At 33.7% G+C, this 26967-nt stretch overlaps 2 protein-coding genes across 4 annotated transcripts in view; one reads left to right on the forward strand and one right to left on the reverse strand.

Moving 5' to 3' along the window:
- PPP4R3B (protein phosphatase 4 regulatory subunit 3B) overlaps positions 1-2963 on the forward strand; it is a 65123-nt gene extending 62160 nt beyond the window's left edge. For both annotated transcript variants that reach the window (XM_079110208.1, XM_079110207.1), the window contains exon 16: positions 1241-2963. In XM_079110208.1, the coding sequence (XP_078966334.1) occupies positions 1241-1336 (96 nt within the window). In that variant the 3' untranslated portion in view covers positions 1337-2963. The remainder of the gene's footprint in view (positions 1-1240) is intronic.
- Positions 2964-3073: 110 nt separating this feature from the next.
- Positions 3074-26967, reverse strand: part of CFAP36 (cilia and flagella associated protein 36) — a 31182-nt gene continuing 7288 nt past the window's right edge. The window contains exons 4-10 of one of the 2 annotated variants that reach the window (XM_079110234.1): positions 20400-20514; positions 16875-16962; positions 14965-15016; positions 12519-12621; positions 6172-6290; positions 5835-5984; positions 3074-5333 (exon numbers count right to left, since the gene is read on the reverse strand). In XM_079110234.1, the coding sequence (XP_078966360.1) occupies positions 5232-5333; positions 5835-5984; positions 6172-6290; positions 12519-12621; positions 14965-15016; positions 16875-16962; positions 20400-20514 (729 nt within the window). In that variant the 3' untranslated portion in view covers positions 3074-5231. The remainder of the gene's footprint in view (positions 5334-5834; positions 5985-6171; positions 6291-12518; positions 12622-14964; positions 15017-16874; positions 16963-20399; positions 20515-26967) is intronic. The other variant, XM_079110235.1, reaches the window with a different exon arrangement.

The raw sequence follows: 26967 nt of genomic DNA on the forward strand, positions 1-26967 counted from the left end.
AGAAACCAAATAACAGAAATAATGATAAATGGCAGCTAACAGCACTTCCTGGACACTACATACCAAGTACTCTGCCAAAGTGAAAACATCTTTTGTTTTGTATTCAGTTTAATTTTCAAACAGTTCAGTGAGATCTAAATACTACTACTACTACTACTACTACTACTATGCTGATTTTACAGATGAAGAAAATTGAATATGGAGATACTCAATCGCTTGCCCAGGTTCATGCAGATATAAAGTAACAACATTGTAATTTGAACTCAGACTACAATCAATATATTAATATGCTGCCTCTTGCTTATCAGAATTTCAGACATACATGTGATTTTGCTGAGCAAGAAGTAGGATTCTCACAAATATGTTTGGTTCACAGACTTTCTGGTAACTATTCTAGGTGCTCAAAGCTCTTTTTTGATTAATAGTCTTACTTATGATGTTCCGGTAAAATGTTAACACCAGATGCCTGTGTTCTTATGAAGAATGAGTTACTTTAGTTCTGTTTGTTCATCTACTACAGATCTGAAGGGTTTGAACTAAATAGTATTTGCACTTAGCCCTCTTAACCTGTGGGATGTCTGTTAAGTTTCATGGAATTGGTTCAAAGTGATTGTAGTCCTATGGACTGCTAAAATTTTCTGGAGAGTGCACCGAGCTTTAATCCGATTTTGAAAGGGGTCCATTACTCATAAAAGGTCAAAAACCTTGAATTGCCTCATCCTTATTTTCAGATATTAGCTTTTAGTAACCGTTTCAAGTGCTATTGTCAGCCTTTTAAACTATTCTTCAAAGCAGAATGAAAACAGTGTGCGCTGAGTAATAAAGTATACATATGAACAGACTACAGATTTCTTAGTATAAAATTAAGAGACAACTAGTTCATCTCCAACATCCTTTCTAGCTTCCAAATGTTATGATTGTTAGTCCTATTACTCAAAAAGATTAATTTTCCCGGTGAAATTTTGCTGAATTGAATTGAGTTCTGAGGTTTCATTAAAAATCTAAGAAACAACAGAAAAGTTGAGGACTACTGAGTGTGATACCAATTAGTACTCAGTTAATATTCACAATTTCAAGCAGTGTCTTTCTTAAATTCAAATGTGTTAATATTGGATATGTGTGATTTAGAAAAATAGTTTCTAATATCTTTAGCAAAAACATTTGTACTAATAATTGTACCAGTAAGTTTTTGTTTTTTTCTAAGTTACCTGTTTAAAACATTTTTTTAATTCTTCAATAGGGAAGTTTGGTTGGCTTAGTGGATTATCCAGATGACGAAGAGGAAGAAGAAGAAGAAGAAACATCTCCCAGGAAAAGACCACGTCTTGGCTCATAAAATTTTACTGGGGTACTCCCACCTTGTGGTCTTCTTACTAAAATGCTGCAACTGTTCAATGAGTGGAAAAATCTGAATCAGAAAGCTTTCTCACTTGAACTTATAAATATACAAGGAGTAGCAGAAGATACTCAGTATATCATCTAGGAGAGTTTAGTTCTGTAAAAAAAAAAAAAAAACCAGGATTCCCAGGAACTTGATTGCTTGCTAGTAATTAAGGGGTTTGCCTTTCAGGCTGTTTAAAAAGAAAAAGAAAGAAAAAAAAAAATTTTTTATTATAAAAAAAAAAAAAAAAAAAAAAAGACTAGTTACCAGAACCTGGGAGATAGCTTCTCAGCAAGGAAAGTCTCAGGTTTCGGATGGTTTGGGGAGGGAAAAGGTTGGTAAAATAATATTCACGCAGGGTTGCTCCAGGGGGGGTATCCAGTCTAGAAAAAAATTATAAAACTTCAGTTGCAAACCCAATAACATTACTTGTATAATGGTGCTGACCATGTTGTTGTTTTAATCAGTTGCCTCTTTTTAAAGAAAATTTTTATGGAACAAATAGAACTATCAAAAAAAAAAAAAATGAAGTCAAGCTTTTGGGACCATTTTTTTTGAAGACTTCACAGAAATTCAGCTTTTTGGGTAGTTGGAGGGAAGTACACCCTTTATTACAGCACATGTTGAGTTTTCTATACCAAGGATTTTCAATAAGTATTCTGACAAAAATAAGCTGCATTCAAAATGGATAGTTTTGTTAATATAATTTTAAAATCAGCACTTTTGAGATAACAGCAGCCAAGAAACAGTTTGTCAAGTATTCCAGAATGATCCTCTTCAAAATCTTGGGAATGGACAGAACAGAATGTTTTTCAGCCACCTACCAGTACAATCCTTCGTAGAAGATATTCTGAAGTCCCTTTCTGCTTTGTTAGTAAACTTGTGTTTATCATCAGAGCTGCAGGCAAGTATGAAAGCGTAATTTGTAAAGACTAATTTTTTTAAAAAGTGCTGAATTGTAATATTTAATATCTAGAAGCCATTTTGATCCAAGGAGTTATGTCAAAGTCACATGCAGCACAGGAAACTTTTCCTCAGACAAGGGTGTATGTAATACAAAGGCTGCTTTTTTAAAGAGTAAAAGCACATTCCATGTACGTAAATGAATTTAAAGTAACAAATTGAGGCAAACAGTTACAATGTTTTATTTTTAGAACAGCAGTTAACTGTAAATATTTTAATGTTAGTTTGCTCATCTATGATCTGAGATCATGCTGAGATGAGAAAAATGTCCCCAAACTACAATTTAATGCATTGGGAAAAAAAAAATCTAAAAATAGTAATTCCAGCTACAGTCTTTAGGTCACCTTTGTAATGTGTTAATGGGTCCATTTTTTCCTGGAATAGCTTAAACTGAAGCAGTTTCCCCTGTTTTGGAGATTTTGTAGTTAATTTTAATTTTGGCTATTGTTTGGAAAAGATGGGCTGTCTGTGTAGATATGAAGTATAGTTTTTCCATAAAACAGATGTTTATTTTGTATTAAAAATACCACTGTACTTGTTTTACACCATTTGTATACATGTGGTGATATTAATGCTGAACTGTAAAATTCAGGAATTAAAATGTGACCCTGTAATTCCATGATTGATGTTTGTGTTTGTTTTATGGTGAATATAAATTAACTCCATTTTACATTGTCTTTAAAAGCCTGTAAAATTATCATCCGTAAATTTATTATAAGCCACTAAATATCACTGATTACTTACAGAAGGTGAGCCTTGAGCAAGTAAAATCTCAGCACCAAAGATCACGGCAAAAAGCTACTCTTACTTCTTGATTACAGGTAAACATATAATAAAATCCTTACAACTTCATAACACAAGTGAGGTTATTTTCAGTCAAGATCACATGATCACTTTCAAGCAAATTTTATCAAGCCTCTTAGCTTTTAGTAAATTGCTTCTTATAATCTAAGCAGCCCATGCCTAAAATATTTCCCTATTTACTCCTGACTCTTAAGTTCCAGTAGGAAGTTATTTTTAATTTCCCTTTTGAAAAACTGTCTTAAGTCTCAAACTTGTAAATTGTCTTCATCATAGAAACCTTACATCAGAAATGTGAATGTTTTCATGGTACATATGCTTACCCACATGAGAATAAAACATACCTTGATAACACAGCTATAGGAGTCCACATTCACTATCTTAAATAACTGCCTTCAGGCAGATCTTTATTTTCACTCACTGTAGCAAACCAGAACCCACATTTGTATACCTTAGGTCCTCTTAAAATATCTGTAAACATGTAGTCAATATAAAAGCTATTTTTAATTAAAAATTACATGAAACACATTCCTCTTTTAAGCACTAGGTTTCCTTATCCATCTAGTAATGTTACCAATGTAGAATAATTTTTTTTCTGTAGTTTGGAATCTGGAACTTTATAAGATGAGCAAGTTTTGTTAAAAATTAGTTTTGGTTTTTTTGTTTTTCTAAATAGCACCCAGCTGTAATTACAAACTTTTTAAAAGGGATACCAAAGCTGGGCAAAGTGCTGCACATCTATAGTCCCAGCAACTCGGCAGGCTAAGTCAGGAGGGTCACCAGTTCAAGGCCAGCTGCAACTTAAAAGCTTGTCTCAAATATAAAAAGGGCTGGGGTTATGGATCAGTGGTAAAGTGCTCCTGGCTTTGATCTCTAGTACCACAAAAAACATACAGATGTATCTTTCAACAGACTACAGAAAACTATTCTAGGGTCTTTTAAAAAACTTGTACCCAGTGGTAGCACTTCCCTCAACAAGCTCAGGCAGTTGTTCCCGTTGTTTTCATAGTAGCTTTTCTAGAAACTGGATAAATTCTTTCCCCACCTCTATTTTCCAAGTCTTAGTTATCCTGCCTCAAATGTACAGGGTAAATGTTCAGTCTCTCTTAAGACTGCCCAAAGTATCTTCTCTTTTGATTGTATTGCTTCCTACCCGGTAAACCCATAACTATTCTAGCGCAACCACTAGTATCCATATAACAACCATGCATCTTTAAAATATGAAAATAATTTGATAAGGTAACCTCCCAGCTGCCCCATATTATAAAATTAAAATCTTCATATCCCTTCAAGCCCTACATATATGAACAATACCCCACCTGTTTTCAATTTCATATGCTAACCCTTTCCACTCATATTACAGTTCCTCAGTATGTGCTTTTTTCTTTTTTCTGCTGTAGGACCTGAGTTATTCTTTCCCTCAATGCAATTACCCTTCCAATAAGCTTAAATATCACTTGCTCAGGGAAGTTTAACCAACCTGTACTCTGCACTATTCCTTTTTCTTTTATATTTAAATTATTATTTTTAAAAAATTTTGGTGCTACTAGGGATTGAACCCAGGGGTGCTCTGCCACTGAGCTTGATTCCCAGCCCTTTTTATTTTTGAGACAGGGTCTTGCTGAGTGCCTAAGCTGGCCTCAAACTGGCATTCATCCTGCTGGAGCCTCCCAAGTAGCTGGTATTAAAGGTGTGTGTCACAGTGCTCAGCTTGAATTCCTCCTTTCTAACACTTTGCTCTGTGAGCATTCTTCATTAACTCCAGGAAGACAGGGACCCCTTCAATCTAGTTGACTACTATCTTCAGTGCACAGCAAAATGCCTACCACAAACAATAGGTGTCCAAGTCAGAATGAACATGCTATCAACTAGTTTCTATGCCTCTAAGAGAAAACATTACCCCAAAATTTGTATTAAATTAATTAGTACAAGTAGCTGGCCTTCTGCACTGTCCCCTCAAATGTTTAATATGATGAACTTCTATTTGCATTTAGAAAACAAGTATTTACTTAAAACTAACAGTCTTGATTTAAGGATTAAATAATTTATTTTTAAGAAAATTTGGACTTTTGCTAATTTTTAATTATTACTTATTAATAACTTCTTCTTTAAGTTTCTCTGCAAGCAAGCGCCTCTTTAGGAGTGTTTGTTTCTCCTCTGCTGTCATTTCTGGTTTCTCTGTCATTTCCTTAAAAAAAAAAAGAAAGAAAGAAAGAAAAAAAAAAGAAAAAAATTGGCTACAATATAAAATGGGTTCATTTGTCTAACATACAGCCTCAAAAGAACAAAGATTAAGGACTTTTTCAGGGGCAGGGGTAAACTAAGTTCCCTAAATCTCTTTTTTGTAAAAATCTCTTAAAGTCTCCTGGAGGTGGTGGCTCAGATATTGACAGTTCATTTCAGACGGCTTAGGTAAAGACGACCACTGACCCCTTATGAACTCAGAGCAAAGCAAGTAAAAAAACAAGAAAAAAAAAAAAAAAAAAAACTTAAACCGCTGTCATTTCTACCTCATAAAATCATTACAACTCACTCTTCCTAGAAAAGATGTAGCCACTATTGCACTAGCAGGGTGGTTAATATGAATGAATCTACAAGCAAAATTCATTAGAGGCTTTTTTGCACATAATGTGATTTTGAGAATTCTACCTCTAGATATAAAATTGTGGCACACCAAGGCTAACCATACCTCTATCTCCCCCACAGGTTTTCCTTTTTGCTCTGTATTTTGGATCTGCTTAGTCCTTATGTCCTTTCTCATGGACATCAACTTATCTCTCTTCTGTTTGAGATAGTGCTCTCGTTGTCGCAGCTCTTCTGTTCCAAGAGCTGACAAGTTCTGGGTCAAATAATAGAAGAAACTCTATAAATTCATGTCCACATAGTAAGTGGCAAAGATAATTAGATTCAATTAGAAGTTTGAGTTCAAGATCACAACAAAAGTCTTAAGTGTGGCTGTTTACATTGTTCCCAATACTTTGTCATTTAACTCAAGTTTTTAAAAACTGATGTTGTCTTTTACTTACTGCTATTGGTCCTTCAATGTTTGCATGTTCTAAGCCAGGAATCTTTAGGCTCTTTTGTGGGAGGGAGGAAGTTTCAGGTCTCATTTCCAGGTTTTTTGCCAAAGGCTGCACTTTAACTTCTGGTGGTAATTAGACAATAATACCAGTTAGAATTATAAGAATTGTTACATACTAAGGTAGTTCACCAAAATGAAGTAATAATAATACTTGATTTTTCCTCATATTCATTCAATCAACATATTCATTGCCTACACTCTACCAAGCACTTGGTGAGAACATGGTCTCTGTTCATCCTTAAGAAACTCAAGACTACAATTTCTCTTATGAATAATGACATTTCAACAAATACTACTGGTTTTTTGTTTGTTTGCTTTTGTATTGAGGAGGTGGTTACCAGGGTTTGAACTCAGGGCATTCAACCACTAAGCCACATCCCCAGTTCTATTTTGTATTTATTTTGTATTTTATTTAGTTGCTTAGCACCTCAGTTTTGCTGAGGCTGGCTTTAAACTCACAATCCTACCTCAGCCTCCAGAGCCACTGGGATTACAGGTGTGCACCACCATGCCCGGCCAAGCTCCTACTGTTTGTACAGTACTACAGCTACAAAAAGATAACCCTCCTTGTTTAAAGATTAGAACCACTTTGTGGGCTGGGGTTGTGGCTCAATGGTAGAGCACTTGCCTAGCATGTATGAGACACTGTTCAATTCTCAGCACCACATATAAGGTCCATCAACAACTAAAAAAAAATTTTAAAAACACTTTATGATGTAATACAAGGGTACTACATAATCCAAACAAATAGTACACAAATTCCTTATTATATAATTGGCTTCCAATTTTTTGTTGCAGGTAAAATAAGTAACAGTACATTTATAGAAAATTACTGTAAAGCTAAATTTTTTTTTATTTTACAACTGTAACTACCAGTATTATCAATAACTTTTGTCTGTAATTACATATTGAAGATAACTCTAAGCCTGCCAATGCATTAAGAAAAATGTAAAGATTCTAAAGCAAGTAGAAACTGGAACCACATATAACATTAAGTACTTAATACTTTTAGGTATTTGCTGACTGTTCCAAGAGACCTAATTAACATTCTAATTGCTCCTCCTCTTTTTCCTAAATTTGAGCTATTTTTTATTAAAAGATTAAATAATGCTTTTAAAGAAAGATAAAATATTTTCAGTGTTAAGTACATGGGCTTGGAAAGAAAGTAGAATGAGATAAGCAAAGATATTACAATGATGCAAAGAACTAAAAGCATGATGGGGAAACATGGTATATCTGCCTCTAAATGATTAATAATCTTGCCAATGTAGAAAACCAGAAAAGGAACTTTACCTATATAAGAAACTTGACAGAGGACCACTACCCTAGCATGGAGTGAGTAAAATGATTGCAATGCCAGGGAGTTTGAAGTAAGAAAAGCTCTACAGCCTTTGAATGAAGCAGTTAACTAGAGCTAGCACTCCCAAACAACCTAGACAGGCGACTACAGAGCTAACTGACAGAAGTAAAAGTGAGCTTAAACAAGTTGTTTATAATATGCAGATAGAGTTGTCTTTTTTACTAATGGTGACTAGCCACTGTGTACTTAGGGTAGATAGTTCTTGCCTTCGGTTTGTTAGTGATGAACATATTGTATAATTTCAATTAGAGAGGAAAGAACTTGAAGCCAAAATATTTAGCATTTCTGATTTTTACAAAAGGAGGATCAGAAAGCCTCAAGAAAAAAACATCTCTGGCAACTCCATCAGTTTGAGAACAGATGCTATTTCTAGCTGGAACCAAGGAAAAACATGAAAAGATGGATAAGAAAGCAGGTCACCTTCTTGATGCCAAAATAAGGTCTTTTTTTTTTTTTTTTTTTTTTTTTTTTTCTTCCTAGGTACTGTGGACCGAACTGGGTGCTCTAACCCTAAGCTGCATCACCAACCCTTTTTATTTTTTTATTTTAAGACAGGGTCTCACTAAGTTGCTGAGGCTAGTCTAGAACTTCTGATCCTCCCAAAATGCTGGGATTATAAGCATGCACCATTTATGCCCAGCCAAAATTAGGTCTTCTTAATGGGTTCCCATCACTTTGCATGAACTAATTCCTGGTGTTTGTTATGCCCATTTAAAAAAAACTTTTGTTTTGAAAATTAAAGTCATTACTTTTAAAAGTAACCACCATTTGGTCTGTGTCATTTAAACTGTATAACTGAGTTATGTGTGGCTGGAGATAAATTTTTTTATAGCTCCACTTACTAGACAGATAAGGAAATCCACAGAACAAATTTATTCAAATTATGTCAGGTGCAAACATTAAACAACACTTTTACTTAGGTCTGTGTAAAACCAAATTTGGGTCAGCAAATTAAAACAAAGCACAGACAGTATGTAAAGTAGTTTTTGAAGATATAATACCAGCGAGGTTATTTCTACTTAATAAACTGCAGAACATGAAAAAATGGTTAGATATGCTAGGAAGAAAGACAAAAAATAACTTTATAAACTTGCTTGTTTCATAACCCCCTGTTCGTTTTAACAACTAAGATTATACTTCCTTAAAAATCAATGGGTACTCTGCCAGGTGAGGTGGTACATGCCAGTAATCCCAGCTACTCAGAAGGCTCAGGCAGGAGGATCACAAGTTTGAAAACAGCCTCAGCAACTTAGTGAGACCCCATCTCAAAATAAAAAATAAAATGAACTGGAGATGTAGCTCAATGGTAAAGCATCCCCTGATCAATCTCCAGTATCAAATGATGATGATGATGATAAGAAGAAGAACTCCTCTAAGTAAACAGGAATACAGAAGATCGTCCTCAACTTGATAAAGAATATCTACAAAAAAAGAAAAAGAAGAAAGAAAGAAAAAGAGAAAGAGGAGAGAGAGAGAGAAAGGAAGGAAGAAAGAAAGAAAGAAAGAAAAAAGCCAGATGTGGTGGCACATGCCTGGAATCCTAGCTACCTGGGAAACAGGCAGGAGGGCCACTTGGGCCCAAGAATCTGAGACCAGTCTGGGCAACACAGTGAGATGGGTCTTAAAACAAACAACAACAACAACAAAAAAAAAAACCTACCAAAAAAAGTACAATTGCACCACACTTAATGATGAGAAACTAAAAACTTTCCCATTAAAATCAGGAAAAAGGCAAGAAGGGCCCATCTTACCACTCCAATGCAATATCCAGCATGACAAGAAAAGTAAATAAAAGGTACACTGAAAAGGAAAAAAACCTGTCTCTATTTGTAGATGACATGATCATTTATGTAGAACATCTGAAAGAAATGACAAAAACTGGAATAAGTGATTATATTATGCTTATAGAATGCAAGGTAAACATATACAAATCAATAACTTTCCATAATTCCAGTAATAAACAGGTAGAATTTGAAATAAAAAACACAATACCCCTAAAACTAGCACCCCAAAAATGAAATGTTTAAATATAAAATCTAACAAAATGTGCACAAGATCTACACAAGAAAAACCACAAAATCTTGGTGAAAGAAATCAAAGAACTAGTCTGGGCATGGTGGCACACGACTGTAATTCCAGTTACTCAGGAGGCTGAGACAGGAGGATTGCAAATTTGAGGACAGCCTGGGCAAATTAACAAGACCCTATCTCAAAATGAAAAGTAAAAAGAGCTGGGGATACAGCTCAGAGGCAGAAAACTCCTGAGTTCAATCCCTAGTACCACCAAAAAAAAAAAAAAAAAAAAACTAAGTAAATGGAGAAATTCCACATACATGACACGATAGGAAGACAAGATGACAGGTCTTCCTAACTTTAGGTTCAGAATCAATGCAATCTTACCCAAAATCTCAGCAAGGTATTTTTGTGAATATTCACAAACTGATTCTCAAGTTTATATGGAAAGACAAAAGCTCCAGACAGCCAACTTAAAATGAACAACAAAGTTGGAGGACTGACACTAACCAACTTCAAGATTTTACTATAAACCTACAGTAATCAAAACAGTGTGGTATTGGAGGGAAACAAATAAACAAATAGACCAATGGAAAAAAAGGGAGCCTAAAAATAGATCTACAAAAATATAGTTAGTTGATCCTTGACAAAGGAGTAAAGGCAGCACAAAGAAGAAAAGACAGACTTTTCGACAAATGGTGCTGGATAAAACTAGACATCACATGGAAAATCAAAATCTAAAAACAGAACTTACAATCTTCACAAAAATTAACTCAAAATGGATCACAGACCTAAATTTAAAATGCAAAACTATAAAATTCCTAGAAGATAACAGGAGAAAATTTAAATGCTACGGGTACAGGAATGACTTTTCAGATAAAATACCAAAATCACAACTCATAAAAGAAATAATTAGCTGGACATCATTAAAAACCTCTGCTCTGATTCCAGTGACTCAGGAGGTTGAGGCAAGAGGATCATAAGTTCAAGGCCAGGCTCAGCAATTTAGCAAGACTCTCAGGAATGTAGCAAGGCCCTGTCTGAAAATAAAAGTGAAAAGGACTGGGGATGTAGCTCAGTTGTAAAGTAAACCTGGATTCAATCCCTAGTACCAGGAAAAAAAAAAAAAAAGGAAGAGGAAATACCAACTTCTGTTCTATACAAAACAGAAAACAGTATCAAGAGAATGAGAAGACCAGGAACAGACCAGGAGAAAATATTTGTAAAAGGCACATCTGATAAAGGACTAATATCCAAAAAACACGAAGCACCCTTAGAACTTCAAAATGCAAAAACCAACAACCCCCAAAAAATAATACGCCAAAGACCTTAACAAATACATCACCAAATATACAGATGAAAAATAAGCATGTGAAAACATGCTCCATGGGGGATGTGACTCAGTTACACAGCTTTTGCCTAGCATGCACAAGGTCCTATGTTCAATCTCTGGCAAAAGATGTTCCACATCACATGTCACTAGGGAAATGCAAATAAATCAACAATGAGAAACCACACCTATTAGAATGGTCCAAATCTGGAACACCAACACCACCAAATGCTGGTAGGTAGGGAAATGAAGCAGCAGAAACTCTCATTCTGCTGGTAGTACGAATGCAAAATGGTACAGCCACTTTTGAAGAGAGTTGGGTAGTTCCTTACAAAAATAAATGTACTCTTACCACACAATCCAGTTTTTTATAGCAGCTTTATTAAATAGGCAGAGCACAGAAGTTTTTCAGAACAATGAAACTCTTCTGTATGATACTATGATGGTAGAGATATGTCATTATACATTTATAAAAACCCATAGAATGTATAATGAACCTGTAAACTATGGATTTTGGAAAATAATGTGTCAATGTATATTTATCAATTACAAAAAATGTACTATACTCTGGTGGGAGATACTGATAATAAGTTATGCATGTGTGAGACAGAAGTGTATGAGAAATCTCTGTACCCTCAGCTAAATTTTGCTGTGAACCGAAAAGTGAAAACAAAGAAAGTATATTTTAAAAATTAAGTTCCTCTCTGATGTTAAAAAAAAATGGGTAAACATAAACTTATCTGAATTAAAGAAGTTTCTTTGAAATGTAGAAGAATGTAAGATTTAGAGTAAGATGAAAGATAAGTCACAGTTTCACTAAGCTTTTGCTCAGTGATCTGGGACAAGTCAATCAGCTTCCTTGAATTTCTTATTAAAGAAAAATAAGGAATTATAGTATCTACTTCCCAGTAGTTTTTTTTTTTTATTATTGACAAAAGAATATTTATTTAATAGCATAGAAATTCATGATAAAATGAACTGAACTTATGATCAAGATCCAATTTCTAATTTAGAATTACTTATTTTTTATACAGTATAGAAATCAGAACATATTTAAAGTAGATCTGCCAAATATTGAACAAGGTCATACATTAATGTGTCCTACAAGAGTTTCATTAAATTTTATTTCAAAGACACAATTTCTGATTAAACATCTGGACAAACTAGCTACCTCTTATTTTTTAGTTGAACTTCAATTCATTAGGAAAGTAATTTAATAGGATCTTTCCAGGTTTAGCTTTTTGCTTACAAACACCACATAATTGTAAATAAGGAAGAGAATACCCAACATTATGTGAACATATCTTGTATGCTGCAGCCATAGCACAAATGTTGGTGGCTCCCTCAAAGAGTTTTGCTCCCTGTTTTAGGTTCTCAGCTTCACTTAGAAATATGGGGACTATATTCTCTTTTCAGATGGGTATTTCCAACATGCAATAACTAAATTCACCAACAACTTTAAATGCTGAAACCATTCAATACTCCCCTCCAAGGTTTTTGAAGGCTAAATATATGAGAGTATAATATGCTTTGTACAATGTTTACATATTCATAGTATTAGAGAAAATTCAGTATACCTCAATCTTACCTGAAGGTGGGTGTTCAAATTGTTCACCATCCCCTTGGGAATTGCTCATTTTTGCAGCTTCACTAGTTTGCACTGGGGGCTCTTCTGTTTTAGCCTCTGATAACTTCAGGATTCCAAAATCCAATTTTTAAAAATGTACAATTTAGATTAATTTTTACTAATCAAGAGATTCTATATTTTCCCAAACTTTTTAACATGTTACTAGCTCCTGTTTTTTGAGGTTGGTAAACGTTTCATTTCAAATCACATAGTATTAACAATAACTAGTATGATTAGAATTTTGAACATAGATACAAATACACAAACACAGGCTTCACCCTTACTATTCATGTGACTTGGAGCAAGACACCAAAAAACTACTCTAAGAGAAACAAACCCATTTAATTACAAGATGTTTTTCCACTTAAAATAGTCTATATGTCACTACTTTGAAATGCCTAACATAGCCACTGTTGATTTACTTCCATTTCTAAAATGGAATGGTATATATTTAAACCAAAGAAATAATTTAATCATAGGAAAAAAGTAAACTATTGTTAATTCATTTTTCTTTAAAAATAGAAGAAAATCCAACCTCATGCAGCATATTAGGCAATTCATGGATACCTAAATCATAAGCCCCTATACAGTAAGTGATGGATACATGGGGATTCATTATTATTACCATCTCTACTGTTGTAGAAACCTACTAGGCTTTGCATACAAATCAGAAGGTTAAATAAACTTACTATCTTCTATTAGTTATTTTGAACTGGTTTCTGTTCTATCTATATTTAAAAATCTTCATTAATATCTAAGAACTTTACCTCTCTTTTCTAAAAAGAGATTTACTCAAAGATAAATCTTTCTTCTGCTTTTTACTGGGTACCTTAGAGTAAAATCAGGTTTTCAAAGACAGTGAAATAACACAAGCATATATCATGACTAAGAGAAAAACTGAAAAACCACTTTTTTTCTTTTTGGTATACTGGGGATTGAACCCAGGAGCACTTTATCACTGAGTTATATCCCCAGCCCTTTTTTATTTTTTTAATATTTTTTGAATTTTTATTTTAGTTGTAGATGAACACAATAACCTTTATTTTATTTATTTATTTTTATGTGGTGCTAAGCTACAGACCCAGCCTCCTCTTTTATTTTTTATTTTGAGACAGGGTCTTGCTAAATTGCTGAGGCTGGTCTCAAACTTGGAATTCTCCTGCCTCAGCCTCCCAAGTCACTGGAATTGCAGGTGACCAGCAAAAAAATAAATAAAAATATTTAAGTGATTGAGAGATAGTTTATTTAAGGTTTCCATTTCCCTTCAAGTAGATTATGAAAACATGAAAAGGGAAGCAGCCAGGAAAGAATAAACACTAACTTCCAAAATCTCTACCAGATATTTGTTTAATTTATCCTTGAAAAGATTAGGCACTTTAAAGAAACGGTTCTTAAATGGAAGAATTGTATGCCAGGAAATATGATACTGAATCATTTTGATAATATCAAAGCCTGCAGGGGACTTTTGGTAGCAGCTGTAGCTGCTGTTTCAACACACTAAAGCCATCGATGGAAAAGTAAAACATTTTTCTCAATCTTTTATGTAGAAAATTAAGGGGAATTTTTATAAGGAACTCCTCAAAACATGAATGGTATTGCAGTTTTGGGAGTTAATGATGTTGGTCTTTATCATGGAGTTTAAAAAATAGGTTGTTGAAGATTTTTAAAGTGAATAAAGTTATAAAGGGAGAATTACTTATTTTTGGTACCAGGGCCTCACATATGCTAACCACATGCTCTCTACCACCATGCTACACCCTACCCCAAGAAATACTTTATAAGAATGTATGAAGTACACACTCTTGTAAGAAAGTATATACTTTACATATAAAAGAGTATAAAACTCTATGCCAACAGTAACTCTAGGGACACTGTGTCCTCTGGGGTCATGCCGGACCTCATTCACCAGCCCCATGAGGTTGGCTACCTCCCAGAGGGAAGAAGGAGAATGAGATACATGGCAGGACTTCCATTTTAAGTATTTCTTAAAATGAAATGAGAAAAGATCCCTATGTCATGATGTTAAAATTCATTTCATCTCAGGTTAATTTTTTCCAACTTTTTCCTATGTATTTAAAATATGTTTATTTTGGTTTACTTAGATAATGCTGCAGTTAGCGGAAATGAAACATTTAAAGTATCAATGCCCTGTGAATGCATTCAACTTAAAAGAATACACATTTTTAAAAAAATAAAAACAGATAAATAAAATATTCAGTGAATTAAAATTTAAAAAAAGGATAAAACTGTAATATAAATGCTTAGACTTGCCAAGAAAATATGAATACTTGAGGAACTGTGTAATTCCATAGAGCTTAAATGTCAATAGCAAAACCTAGGTGCAAAATTAATAAGAGATAAGAGCAATTAAATATACTTCTATTGTATTTATATGTTCTGCAGGCACCTTTTTTTTTCTCTTCCTTTCTTCCTCCTGGTCATATTCCTCTTTTGATTTTCTGAAATATATAAATATAAAGTAAAAAAGTAAGTTTTCTTTTTTTTTGCCAAAGAACAATGTTTAACTAAGCAACATGCTAACCTAAGCTTACATTGTGAGCAAGGCATATTGGACACAAAGATGGAAAATAATCAGGCCATGCTCTAAAGCTTATAATTAACTGGAGGAGAAATAGGCAATATACTGCACAATAAAAGTTAGTAACACAAAATACATGGTTACCCATTTCATTAAGAATTGTGAATGAACCCTAGCCAAACAAAGACCAACAGATTTGAAATCCTAAATACAAATTTGAATGGCAAAGTCCATTAATCAGTACTTTGATCCTCTTTAGAGCCATTTCTCCCTTCATTCTGGTTTTTTCAATAGCACCTGAGCTATCAGAAAGCACTCCTCATGCCACTGTGGCAAAGCCTATCAATGTTTATGAACTGCTCTCTGAGGCAGTCTGACTTATCAAAACGGCTGAGGATAACATTTGTACATGTTCATAACTAACCGATACAGTAGTGTATACACCTCAAAAGTTTTTAGAAAATAAAATCTAAAAGCACAATGGATCCATTTTCAGATCACCAATCAACCAATGCAACCAGTGCAAGTTAAAACTTTACCAGTACTCTGTACCAAATACCCTTATCTCTTCAAACCTATAAATTCAAAGCATTCTGTGCCATGGAAATTAGTATCTGGCAAAAAAGGGTCAGGTCAATCTATATACATCTATCCATTTTCCTCCCTACAACCATTCAAACACACTGAAATTAAGCACTAAATTGGGGGACCTGACATAGTTTCCCACTAGGACCATCCTCCTACCCACCCCTTGGTGTTCCACTCCACGAAAGGCACAGTTATATAGGTATCCTTCCCCTCCAAACCTAGTACAGTCTCACAGGTGATTTAAAAATTAGGTGCTACAATTGCCCCCCCTTCTAAAACTCCCATAATGGTCAGGAGACAATAGGCACAATGAAAAAAGAAATGTCCATTAAGCTTCCCTAGTTCTGTGTAGACCCCTTTTGTGAGCTGCATACCTATCCCACACAAGGCACGTGGTTGAAAATCATGTAACTATAAAGAAGAGGAGATGGGTAGGATACTAATCTGGAATAAATACCTCCCCCGCTGTCCTCGCTCCAGTAGATTAGCTATCACCCTGTCAGCCATGCATCTGTGGAGTCTGGAGACAAGTCTCCTACCATGTGACACTTAACTACGGCTAATTCTAAGATCAAAAAGCCATGGAGAATTCAGCTTAACTCTCCACCTCACGAGGGTTCAGGTTGGGTATACTGCAACTTTTTTATTCCACTGATGACTAGTTATATGATGAGGGTGAAGGAGATAAAAGATGACTCGGGTTGATCTGGCATGAGTCATCTGAAAATAATTCTTCCTATTCGTTAAGAAATGTAATGGGAATGTAGCTCAGTGGTAGAGTGTTTGCCTAGTACTACAATTCCTGTCAATGAGAAAAATAAAGAAATATAATACAGGTTGAGCATTCCTAATCTGAAAATTCAAAATTCAAAATTGTGCACCAATACAATGCTCAGAAAGCTTTAGATTTTCAGAATAGGAATGCTCAGCCAACAAGGCTTATGGAAATATTCCAAAATCTGAAAATATCTGACATCTGAAACACTTTTTGTTCTAAAAATTTTGGATGAGGGATACTCAAACTATGCATACATAGTTATAAAATGATAAATAATTTTGATGATCTTCAATAGAGAACTTAGATATTTTACTAGTTTATAATATTTTCTGGTAAAAAACATTTAATTATTATTGTAATTATTTCACTAATATTACTAATGATTCATTCAAAAATAATTAAAGAATTGTACCTAAGAACTTCCCTCAGGATTTTCATCTCTTCCTGTTCAAGGTCACTGACCACATCAGAACCATCAGTCAAGCAGTCAGGTAACATACCTGTTGAAAACCAAACACCACATGGAATAATATCAACTCAACTGAAAATACTTATTTCTGACTATTCTAGTTCATTAGGCAAAATTAGTTTACAATTTATCACTTAATATTTCAAATTCTTGCAACTTTTTCTCATTTTAGAGAAAAGTCCCACCAAAAATAACTAAAATTTTATCTAAAATATATCTTAGTAATCATTTGTGTTGGCTGCTAAAAGTAACAATCATCACTAGGACTTGAGATGTAGCTTGGCTAGCATGCCATGTGCTCTGGGCTTGATCCCTAATACCACACACATACACAAGAAGTCTGGAAAGAAAATTAATATGTTTCTGTCTTCCAGAATTATACAGTATCTGAGGATATACCACTGAAATCATTAAGCTAGGATTAATAATGACTCAAATTGAAAAAGTTTACAAAACAAAGTATTATTTTGTCAAAACAGCATTTAGTACTCTTCATTCATACTATAATAAATGTTATTAAAAAGGATTCTGTTTACTATATGCAATGAAAGCATGGTGCTAAGCACTTTGTGGGGGTATTGAAAAGATGAATAATACAATATCTGCCCTTGGAGTTTCTGCTCATATATAGATCTAATAATAACTATAAACCTCAGCAATATCAACTTTGGCCCAAGGCAATAAAAAATGATAGGAAGAAATTTTAAATGTAGGTTTAATTTACCTTATTACTTATATATTCCTGGTAAACAGGAAGACTGGTAATAAATGTTCTATGTTTCTCTCTAATAATTACTTTCCAAGTTAGCAGAATGTCTCTTCCTTTTTTCCTTCTATTTCTTCATCCATGTATGACTATGGGATTTTGGATCTGCTCTAATGTAAAGTAGCTTTATTATTTTAATTCCCTTGATATTTAGATGCATTTTCAAAATTAAACAATTTATTTTGAGATAATTGCAGATTCACACACAGTTGTTAAAAAAAAATGCAGAAAGATGCCATAAACCCTTTACCCAATTTTTCCCATAAGTAACATCTTGCAAAACTACATAGTACAATATCACACCCAGAAAACTGACATCTATAAAACTCACCAATCTAAAGTGCAATTTTGCTCAAAGGATATAAAATTATTCTTCTAATGATCTTTGTAAGGATATTTAAAAGTACTGAAGGAGGAATAATGCAATGCACTTCGAAACCATCATAATAATGCTCCGGCACGCATTTTCCCCAAATTCTTTGATATGATATAACCAAAACTCCAGAGAGCCTTCATATTTTTCTTACACAAAGACAATTTTCAAGTAGCCTACAGTTCTGAATATTACTGACATTAATCTAAGGTACTAACCCCTAGGTAAATTAAGCAACATTCTTAAATACAAGTATGAAAATTCTGTGACAGAAACTGAGTATTAGTTTATGTTAAAATGTAGTCAAACTGTCCCACACTGTGGTCTGACACCAGTCATTACTCCATATTATCCCCCTCCTCTTCCCTCATTTATGTGTACCACATTTTGTGTATTTTGTGTAGTCATCAGGCAGCCAACTACTTAGAATCTGGGTCTCCCCCACCCCAGGAAAAACTTATGACTGATTTAAACCAATCACAAAAGGTTCATTCATTGTGCCAGAAAGGCAACTGACCCCACACCTGCTCAATAGGGCCTGAGGAGAAAATTCTTAGAGGGCTTTCATGAAAGTGCTATCTTACTAACAAAAAGAAAAACACAGGAAGAAGCATTCCTTTTCTTCACAAGATTCTATTAAGCCTACATTGGATACAGCTGGAGTATAATCATGAGAGAAGATCCTGAGAATGGCAGAATGTAAAGATAAAAAGTGTCAGGGTCCTTGGTAACATCACTAAGCCACCAAACAAACCAACCCTGGACCTGTCTTCTTTTCCTCCTTTTCTCTGGGTTTGTTCTATGAGATGATAATTTCTAATTGTTTAGAACTTTTATGGGGGTGTTCCGTTGCTGGCAGTCAAGCTATATATTTACTCCCTTGTTATTAAAATCTAAATAGTTTCCAGTTAAATTTCAAACTGAAGTGTCCAATGTCAAGTTCACTGTTTCTCTTATCAAAGTTGATTCTCTCAAAATAAATGTTACTAACATAAAATAATTATCGCACAGGTCAGAATAAAGCATAGTCGCAAGAATATTAAGAGGAAAACATTTTATAGAGCAAACCATAGTAAAAAGTCAAAAAGAGGGGCTGGATTTGAGGTTCAGTGGTAGAGCACTTGCCTAGCACATTCGATCCTCAGCACCACATAAAAATTAAATAAAGGTATTGGGTCTATCTACAACTAAAAATATGTATTTTTTAAAAAAGTGTAAAAGAGACTATTTTCCAAACTTTATTTACACAAAAGTGTCATGCATTCTTCATGGTTAGGGTAGTATTATCTCCTACCCACAGACAACAGCTCTTTTACCTGCTATGGAAAGCATCTTGGGACTTTAGGGGATGGTTAGGAATAGAGTCCACTCACATCAGACAAATGAAAAGGAGAATATTCAAGAGTTTGCAACATTCTGATGTTCACCCTGCAACAATAGAAGCCCTACTGTTGCATGTTCTAGACACTTAAGAGTAAACAATACAAATGAACTATAGCTCTCATTTCTTCTGGAAACAATCAAAGGAAAGGTCCTGTTGTCAAACTATGAAAGAGGCCATGGCAAAAAATATCACTGGCAATCTATCAAGCAAAGGAACACATAAAAATTAAGATTACTAGAGCCATAAATCTGAAATAGAGATGAGAATCTGCTTTGAAAAGGAGATGGTACATTAATAAGAAGTATGGTTAAAACTTGACTGTTGAGTCAAAATATTTAATGTAGTTCAGGTACAAATAAAGTGGGGAGGGGGCAAAAGCCGAAAGAGCTAGAGGAAGGTGAGTTTAAACAGAGACCAGCAAAAAATAAAGCCAAAGAGGATACTAGAGCCTTCTGTTTTCTATTCTACTTGATGCTGGTACAATAATCATATTGCCCTAGACCTGTGGTTCTCAATGTGGTCTCAGGATCAGCAGCTTTAGCATCACCTAGGAGTTTGTTCAAAATGAAAATTATCAGGTCCCAACACAACCCTACTAAATCAGAAAATGGAGCCTGTCATGTGTTTCAACAAGTCTTCCAACTGATTTCAATACTAAAGTCTTAATGATAAGCCAGCAGAGTAGTCATCTTCTCTTAGTAGTAACTATAACCAATACTAAGTGCCATAAACACAATAGCTGAGGACAAAATCAAATCTGGTTTCTTTGAGATGTCCAATGTATACTGGTAATAAAGTTTATACTCTTAAATCTTTTACATCAGCCAAAGACTTTCAAACTTGAAATGTATAAAAAGCAGCTACACTTAAGACCATATTAGAAGCAGAAGAGTAAAAGAAAAAAAAAAGCATTTAGCACTTAGATTTCTAACTTCAACATTTTACCATTTCTCTCTTGAATTATTCGAATGGCTTGCAGCTGCATTTCAATGTTTTTCTGGACCATCATTGCTTTAAAGATAGTAAAATCTTCGGCTGCCAACACAGGTTGCAAAATGGCCTGTGAAAAGAAATCTGAAGGTTAAATGAAGACTAAAATTTTAAAACTATTCCCCACACATTCAAATAATTTTCACTGCAGAACAGCACATTAATTCATGAATGTTGTACCATTATTTATGGCAAGATGACTCAAATTTTACGATTTTATTTTAAAATCCTTTAAGATAGAGTTCTCAAGAGGAGGACACTCCAAATCCCCATGCCTAAGCTAAGATTAATCATAATACCTTTTCTAAATGAGCTAGTATTAAATGACACTGAAAAACAACACAGGAATCTGGCTTACCTTTTAAAACTTACCATGTCAGTATCTGGGTTTATTTTCCTACCAAAATAACATCTATTTACTTTATATTCCTGTCACTTGAACTTTATTGCTTAATAATAATTCAGTAACTACAAAAATTATCCCTTAATAAAAAGTACAAGTTACATGTCAAAAAATGGAATCTGTAAAGTAAGTGTAATGGACCATTAATGTGTGAATGCTATTGTAGTTGTCTTATATGTAGAAAGTTATTTGAAAGAAACAGAGTTATAAATTATGATGTAAAATCATAACTGCAAGAAATTTAAAAAGGTATCTTAACATTAGAGTACACACTTAATACCTCCTTAACTATTGAAAGTATTATATTGTCAAGAGCAAACCAATTTCCAAACTAATTAATAAAAAGGAGACTAAAATCTGAAATACCTGAAAACAGATCTTATTAGAATTCAATTCCAGCTTTACATGACATTACTGGAAATGACCACACAAAATCATGCTGAGGCAACCAAGGGTATGTGATTTACTAGGTAAGCAGTAGCAATACTGTCACAGAGAATACCTCAACAGAAACCTCATCAAAGAGATGTATTTGAAAGAAGAACAAGCCCCTCCCCCAGCAACCAGCTTGCATTCTAGACTTGTGCAGGAGAACAAAGCAAAGGTAAAGTGCAAAATCAGTTCTATGTGACAACTACATGGAGTTAACTGTAGAGAGAAAAAGATGAAACGGTTCTTTTCCACTAAGTTTACAAACACAGTCCAGAAGGCCCCAGAGCAGGAGCTGACAAAAAAGTTTCAGCTGAATTTGAAAGCTGCCGTCCAGAAGTCAGTATTCAAAATAATGTGTGTAGTCTCAATGACTGACTGCTGATGTCTATCAGGGTCCCATTTACAGGATTATGCCACCACATAACTGCTCTGGCACTTCACAGATTTATTAGAAATACCAAATACTTTATCCTCATCACTAACAAATACTTAAAAGCATTGCTATTAATAGCAATGTATCAACCAGAGTTTCTATCAGTTAGATTGAACTGATACTTAAAATTATAATAAAGTGTTCCTCAAAATGTTATTCTCGACTCCTCTTAATAAATGCAGGAAAGAAGAATTATTAAAATGTACATTCCTGAGCCCTGCCACAGATACAATTATCTAAATCTCTGGAGGATGGGTGCCCACACATCTCCCCAGATAATTCTTATAACAGTAAAGTTTGAGAACCACTGGTACATTAGGAAAGGAAGAGTCCTTGATATCAAAAGCCTGCTTTCACCTTGACTATGCACCAGTTCCATGACTTTCAACACATCATTTAAATTCTCAGAGCTTCCTGCTCTTCATCTATAAAATCGATATAAGAATAACAATAATATACAGTATTTCACCAAACTTAATACTATAGATTAGTAAACTAAACCACTGTTTCATGTGCCACTAAGAAAAAAACACTGCCAACACCATCAATTATAAAATGCATTTTTACTTTAAATATATTATAAAAATTGCCTCATGCAGAATGACTTCTTAAAAAATCATGTGCATGTATAAATATACCACAGGGAACTTCACAAATATGCATAGGTAGAAAGAACCAATCAACTAGAAATAAATAGATAAGCAAAAGGAAGTCTAGTTGAGCAAAGGAAGGAAATAGGGAAGGATCATAAACTGCAATAGAATTCCATGCATTTATAAGTCTGTCAGGATGAACCCAACTACTATGTTTAACTATAGAGCTCTAATTTTTTAAAAAATGTCCTTAGAATAAAAGAAATACAGAACAACTTTCTGACTAGTTATTAAATGAGAAAACATTAAATAAAATTGGGATTAAATGAGAAACATTTTTTAAACTGAAGAGTGACTATAAGTGTAATTGCTCTGGACCTTTGGATGCTGGTTAAAATTATTAAACCTCTAGCTAGGTTAAGGGGAAAAAGAACAAAAGCACAAATTACTAATTTTAAAAATGAAAAAAGAGCTATCACTACTGATCCTAAGAATACTGAAAGGATGAACAAGAAATACTATGAGTAACTATGCCCATAAATTTGATAACGTAGATGAAATTTAACAATTCCTTAAAAATGATACAATCTGCCAAGACACAAAAGAAATAGATCATTTAACTATCCTATGCCTGATAATGAAGTATAAACAATAATTGATAACAGAAAACACCAAACCAAGATGGGTTCACTGGTGAATTCTACCAAACATTTAAGGAAGAAATTATACCAGTTCTCTACAGTATCTTCCAGAATACAGAAGCAGAGCAAATTCTATGTCATTGTATGATACCAGTATTACCCTAATGTCAAAACCAGACAGACATTAAAAGACAGGAAAACTACACATCAATATCTTTCATGAACAAAGATATAAAGATATTCAACAAAATTTAGCAAACTAAAAACAATAAGGTATAAAAAATATTATAAACCACAACCAAGTGGGATTTATTCCAGGTACATGAGGTGGTTCAGCATCTGAAAATCACTAAATGTAACAAACATTAACAGAGTAGAGAAGAAATATCATCTGATCATAAAAACAGATACAGAAAAAGAACCTAACAAAACCAAACAACCATTCATGATAAAAGCTCTCAGCAAACTAGGACTAAAGAAAAATTTCCTCAACGTGGTAAAGAACATCTATTTTAAAACATAAGCTAACATTATACTTAATGGTAAGAAACTAGATGTTTTCCTACTATATCAGAAACAAGGTGAGAATGATCCCTTTCACCATTCCCATTCAACATTGTACTGGAAGTTCTAGCTAATACAATAAAACATGAAGAGGTAATAATTGAGAAGAAAGAAATAAAACTGTTTTTGTTCTCAAATAACATGACTGGTCTTTAAAAACAAACATAAAAAAAGAAAAAAAGTTAAACTTCTGGAACATATATATAAATAAAACCAGGATGCAGGATACACATTTACCATATAAAAGTTAACTGTTCTATGTACCAGCAATGAACAATTGGAATTTGAAATTAAAAATGCAATACCATTTATATCAGCACCCTGAAAGAAAAAAAAGAAGTACTTAGGAGTAAGTCTAACAAAGTATGTATAAGATCTGTATGAGGAGTACTAAAAAACTCTATTGAAAGAAATTAAAGATCCAAACAAATGGAAAGATATTCCATGTTCATAAATAGGGAGACAAAACTGTTAACATGTCTTCCCAGCTTAATTTATAGATTCATAACAATCACAACAGAAATCCTAGCAAATTGCTTTGTGGACATTGAAACTTATTCTAAAATATACATGGAAGGCAAAAACCCAGAATAGTCACACAATACTGATAAAGAACAAAGTCAGAGGGCTAACACTACCCAACATCAAAACTTATTATTAAGTTATAATAATCAGGATGGTAGTGTATTGGTGGTGTAGTAGATAAACGGGTCAATGAAATCAGAATGGTTCCTGAAAAGAGATCCACATAAACATAGACAACTGATTTTTGACAAAGAAACAAGGCAATTCAATAAAGGACAGATTTTTCAGCAAATGATGCTGGAATAACTCAAAATGGGCAACCTAAAAAAAAAAAAAAAAAAATCAACCTAAACATTAGCCAGGAGTTATTGCAAAATGGAGCACAGACTTAAATATAAAACACAAAACTGTAAAACTTCCAGAAAGTAACACAGGAGAAAATCTAGATAATTAGATTTGATGATGACTTCACAGATACATCAAAAGCAGAATCCATGAAAGAAAAAACTGGTAAATCAGACAATTAAAATTAAAAATGTCTACTATGTGAAAGACACTGTTAAAAGAATGAAAAACCCCAGAAGAAAATTTTGCAAACTACTTTGAAAAACACTTATCTGATAACAGAATTTGTATCCAAAATATGCAAAGAATTCTTAAAATTCAACAATTAGAAAACAAACAATTCAAATTGAAAAATGTTCAAAAGAAAACAATATAGCATTACACACCTATTAGGATGTCTATAATCCAAAACTAACAGTACCAACTATTGACAAGGATGTGGAAAAATGGAAACTCTCCATCACTGCTGACAAAAATGCAAAATGGTAAAGACACTTTAGAAGACAGCTTAAAAGTTTCTTACAAAGCTAAACTTTGTCTTACCAGATGACCTTGCAATCAACTCACAGGTGTTTAGTCAAACAAATTGAAAATTTTATGTTCACACAAAAATCTTAAAGGGATTTAAATATTGCCAAAAAAATGGAAATAACCTGGATACTCTTTGATAAAAGGATAAATAAACTGTGATACATCCATACAATGGATGTATCCATTTTACCACTGGATAGACAGTGGTAAAATTATCAAGCCATGAAATATGGAGGAACCTTAAATGCATATTAATTAGTATAAGAAATCAGTCTGAAAGGATATCTACTATGTTCCCAATTACATGACATTCTGGAGAGAGTAACTAAGACCAGAGGTTGTTAGGAAACTGAAACAAGGCAAGGAGGGATGAATATAAGGAACACAGAGGAGATTTTTAGTGCTGTGAAAGTATTTTGTACAACACTGTAATAGTAGTTACATGGCATTCTCTATTTAGCAAAGCCCACAGAACTATACAAGAAGAATTAATATATCAATACTGGTTCATCAGTTATAACAAATATACTATACTAATGAAGATTTTAATAAGGGAAACAATCTGCTCAATTCTTTGTAAGCCTGAATTTTCTCTAAAAAATAAAGACAACTACCTTTTTAAAAATCTTACTAGCACTCTCACAAAATACTTCTATTATCCTGTGTGTACTTTTTAGAAATTCAGTAGTAAATGGGGTGCAATGATGCACGCCTGTAATCCCAGTGGCTCAGGAGGCTGAGGTAGGAAGATTCCAGGTTAAAAGCTTCAGCAATTTAGTGAGAACCTAAGCAACTCAGTGAGACCCTGTCTCTAAATAAAATACAAAAAAGGGCTGGGGCTGTGGTTAAGCACACCTGAGTTCAATCCCCCAGATCAAAACAAAACAAAAAGATTCAATAGTAACACCACAGAAGTAATATTCTCATCTCAACAGTGCCAATAACTAAAAAAAAAAAAAATTCCCAAATCATTATAAGATAAATGTTTTTGCAAGTATTAATTTCTATCTTATGAAGATCATTGCAAATCAAGTAAACAAAACAAACAAAAATTCCTTCAAGTCCCATCTGAAAGTCCCTGAATTTTGTCATACATTGAAATTAATACGTTTTATCCTCACAAGCAAGTGGATGTCATTTTTTATCTATTTCAATTGCAAAATTCTATAACATTCTGAAGTTCAACTGTAGGCAACTGAAATAATAAATATTTGCTATTTATTATATTGTCATTTTTCTGAATTGGTATAAGATAGTCTAATTCATGGACTTTTTTTAAGAAATCACATGTATATAACAGAAAAACATGCTGTTAAAAAGTTGGTTGTTGTGGTATTTCTTCATTTGATATAGGGAATTTAACCCAGGGGTGTTTTACCACTGAGCTATATCCCCAGTTTTTATTTTTTATTTTGAGAGATGGTCTCAGGTCGCTTAGGGCCTCACTAAGTTGCTGAGACTGCCCTTGAACTTGCAATCCTCCTGCCTCAGGCTCCCAAATTCCTGGGATTACAGGCATGAGCCACTGCCCTGGATCTTTTTTTCATTAGATTGCTTTGCCTTATGCCACTTTTTCTAGCTGTAATACAAAAAGACTATGCCAGAATCAGTGGTTAGGTCTAATGACGACTAAATGAAATGAAAAGAATTTTTCAAGTTTGCTTTAGTTGTACAAATCCATGAAAACTGGCACTTGGTATAGAAAATCAAAAACCAATCACCAAACCAAAACAATTCCCAAATTACCTCCTAAGTTATCCAGGGCAAGCAATTTGTTTCTTGAATTCCTTCTTAGACACCCCAATTTTGGAATCAACATTCTAATTTTCATGTATAAAGATTAGATTGCTTCAAAGCAGTAAATAAGTACTTCAAGCTGTTTTTTTTCAGTAACAGTGACAGCCTTATACTGATTACATGTTGCTATTAAGTATCTGGTAACTAAAATTTTACTCTAGTATAGAATAATGCTAACTAGTCCACATGGGGATTGAACTCATGACCCTGATCTGACCAGCACAATGCTAATCAAATGCCAAAATAGCTACCTTTAATT

The sequence above is a fragment of the Sciurus vulgaris genome (genome assembly GCF_902686455.1).
Source record: "Sciurus vulgaris genome assembly, chromosome: 14".
Classification (NCBI taxonomy): domain Eukaryota; kingdom Metazoa; phylum Chordata; class Mammalia; order Rodentia; family Sciuridae; genus Sciurus; species Sciurus vulgaris.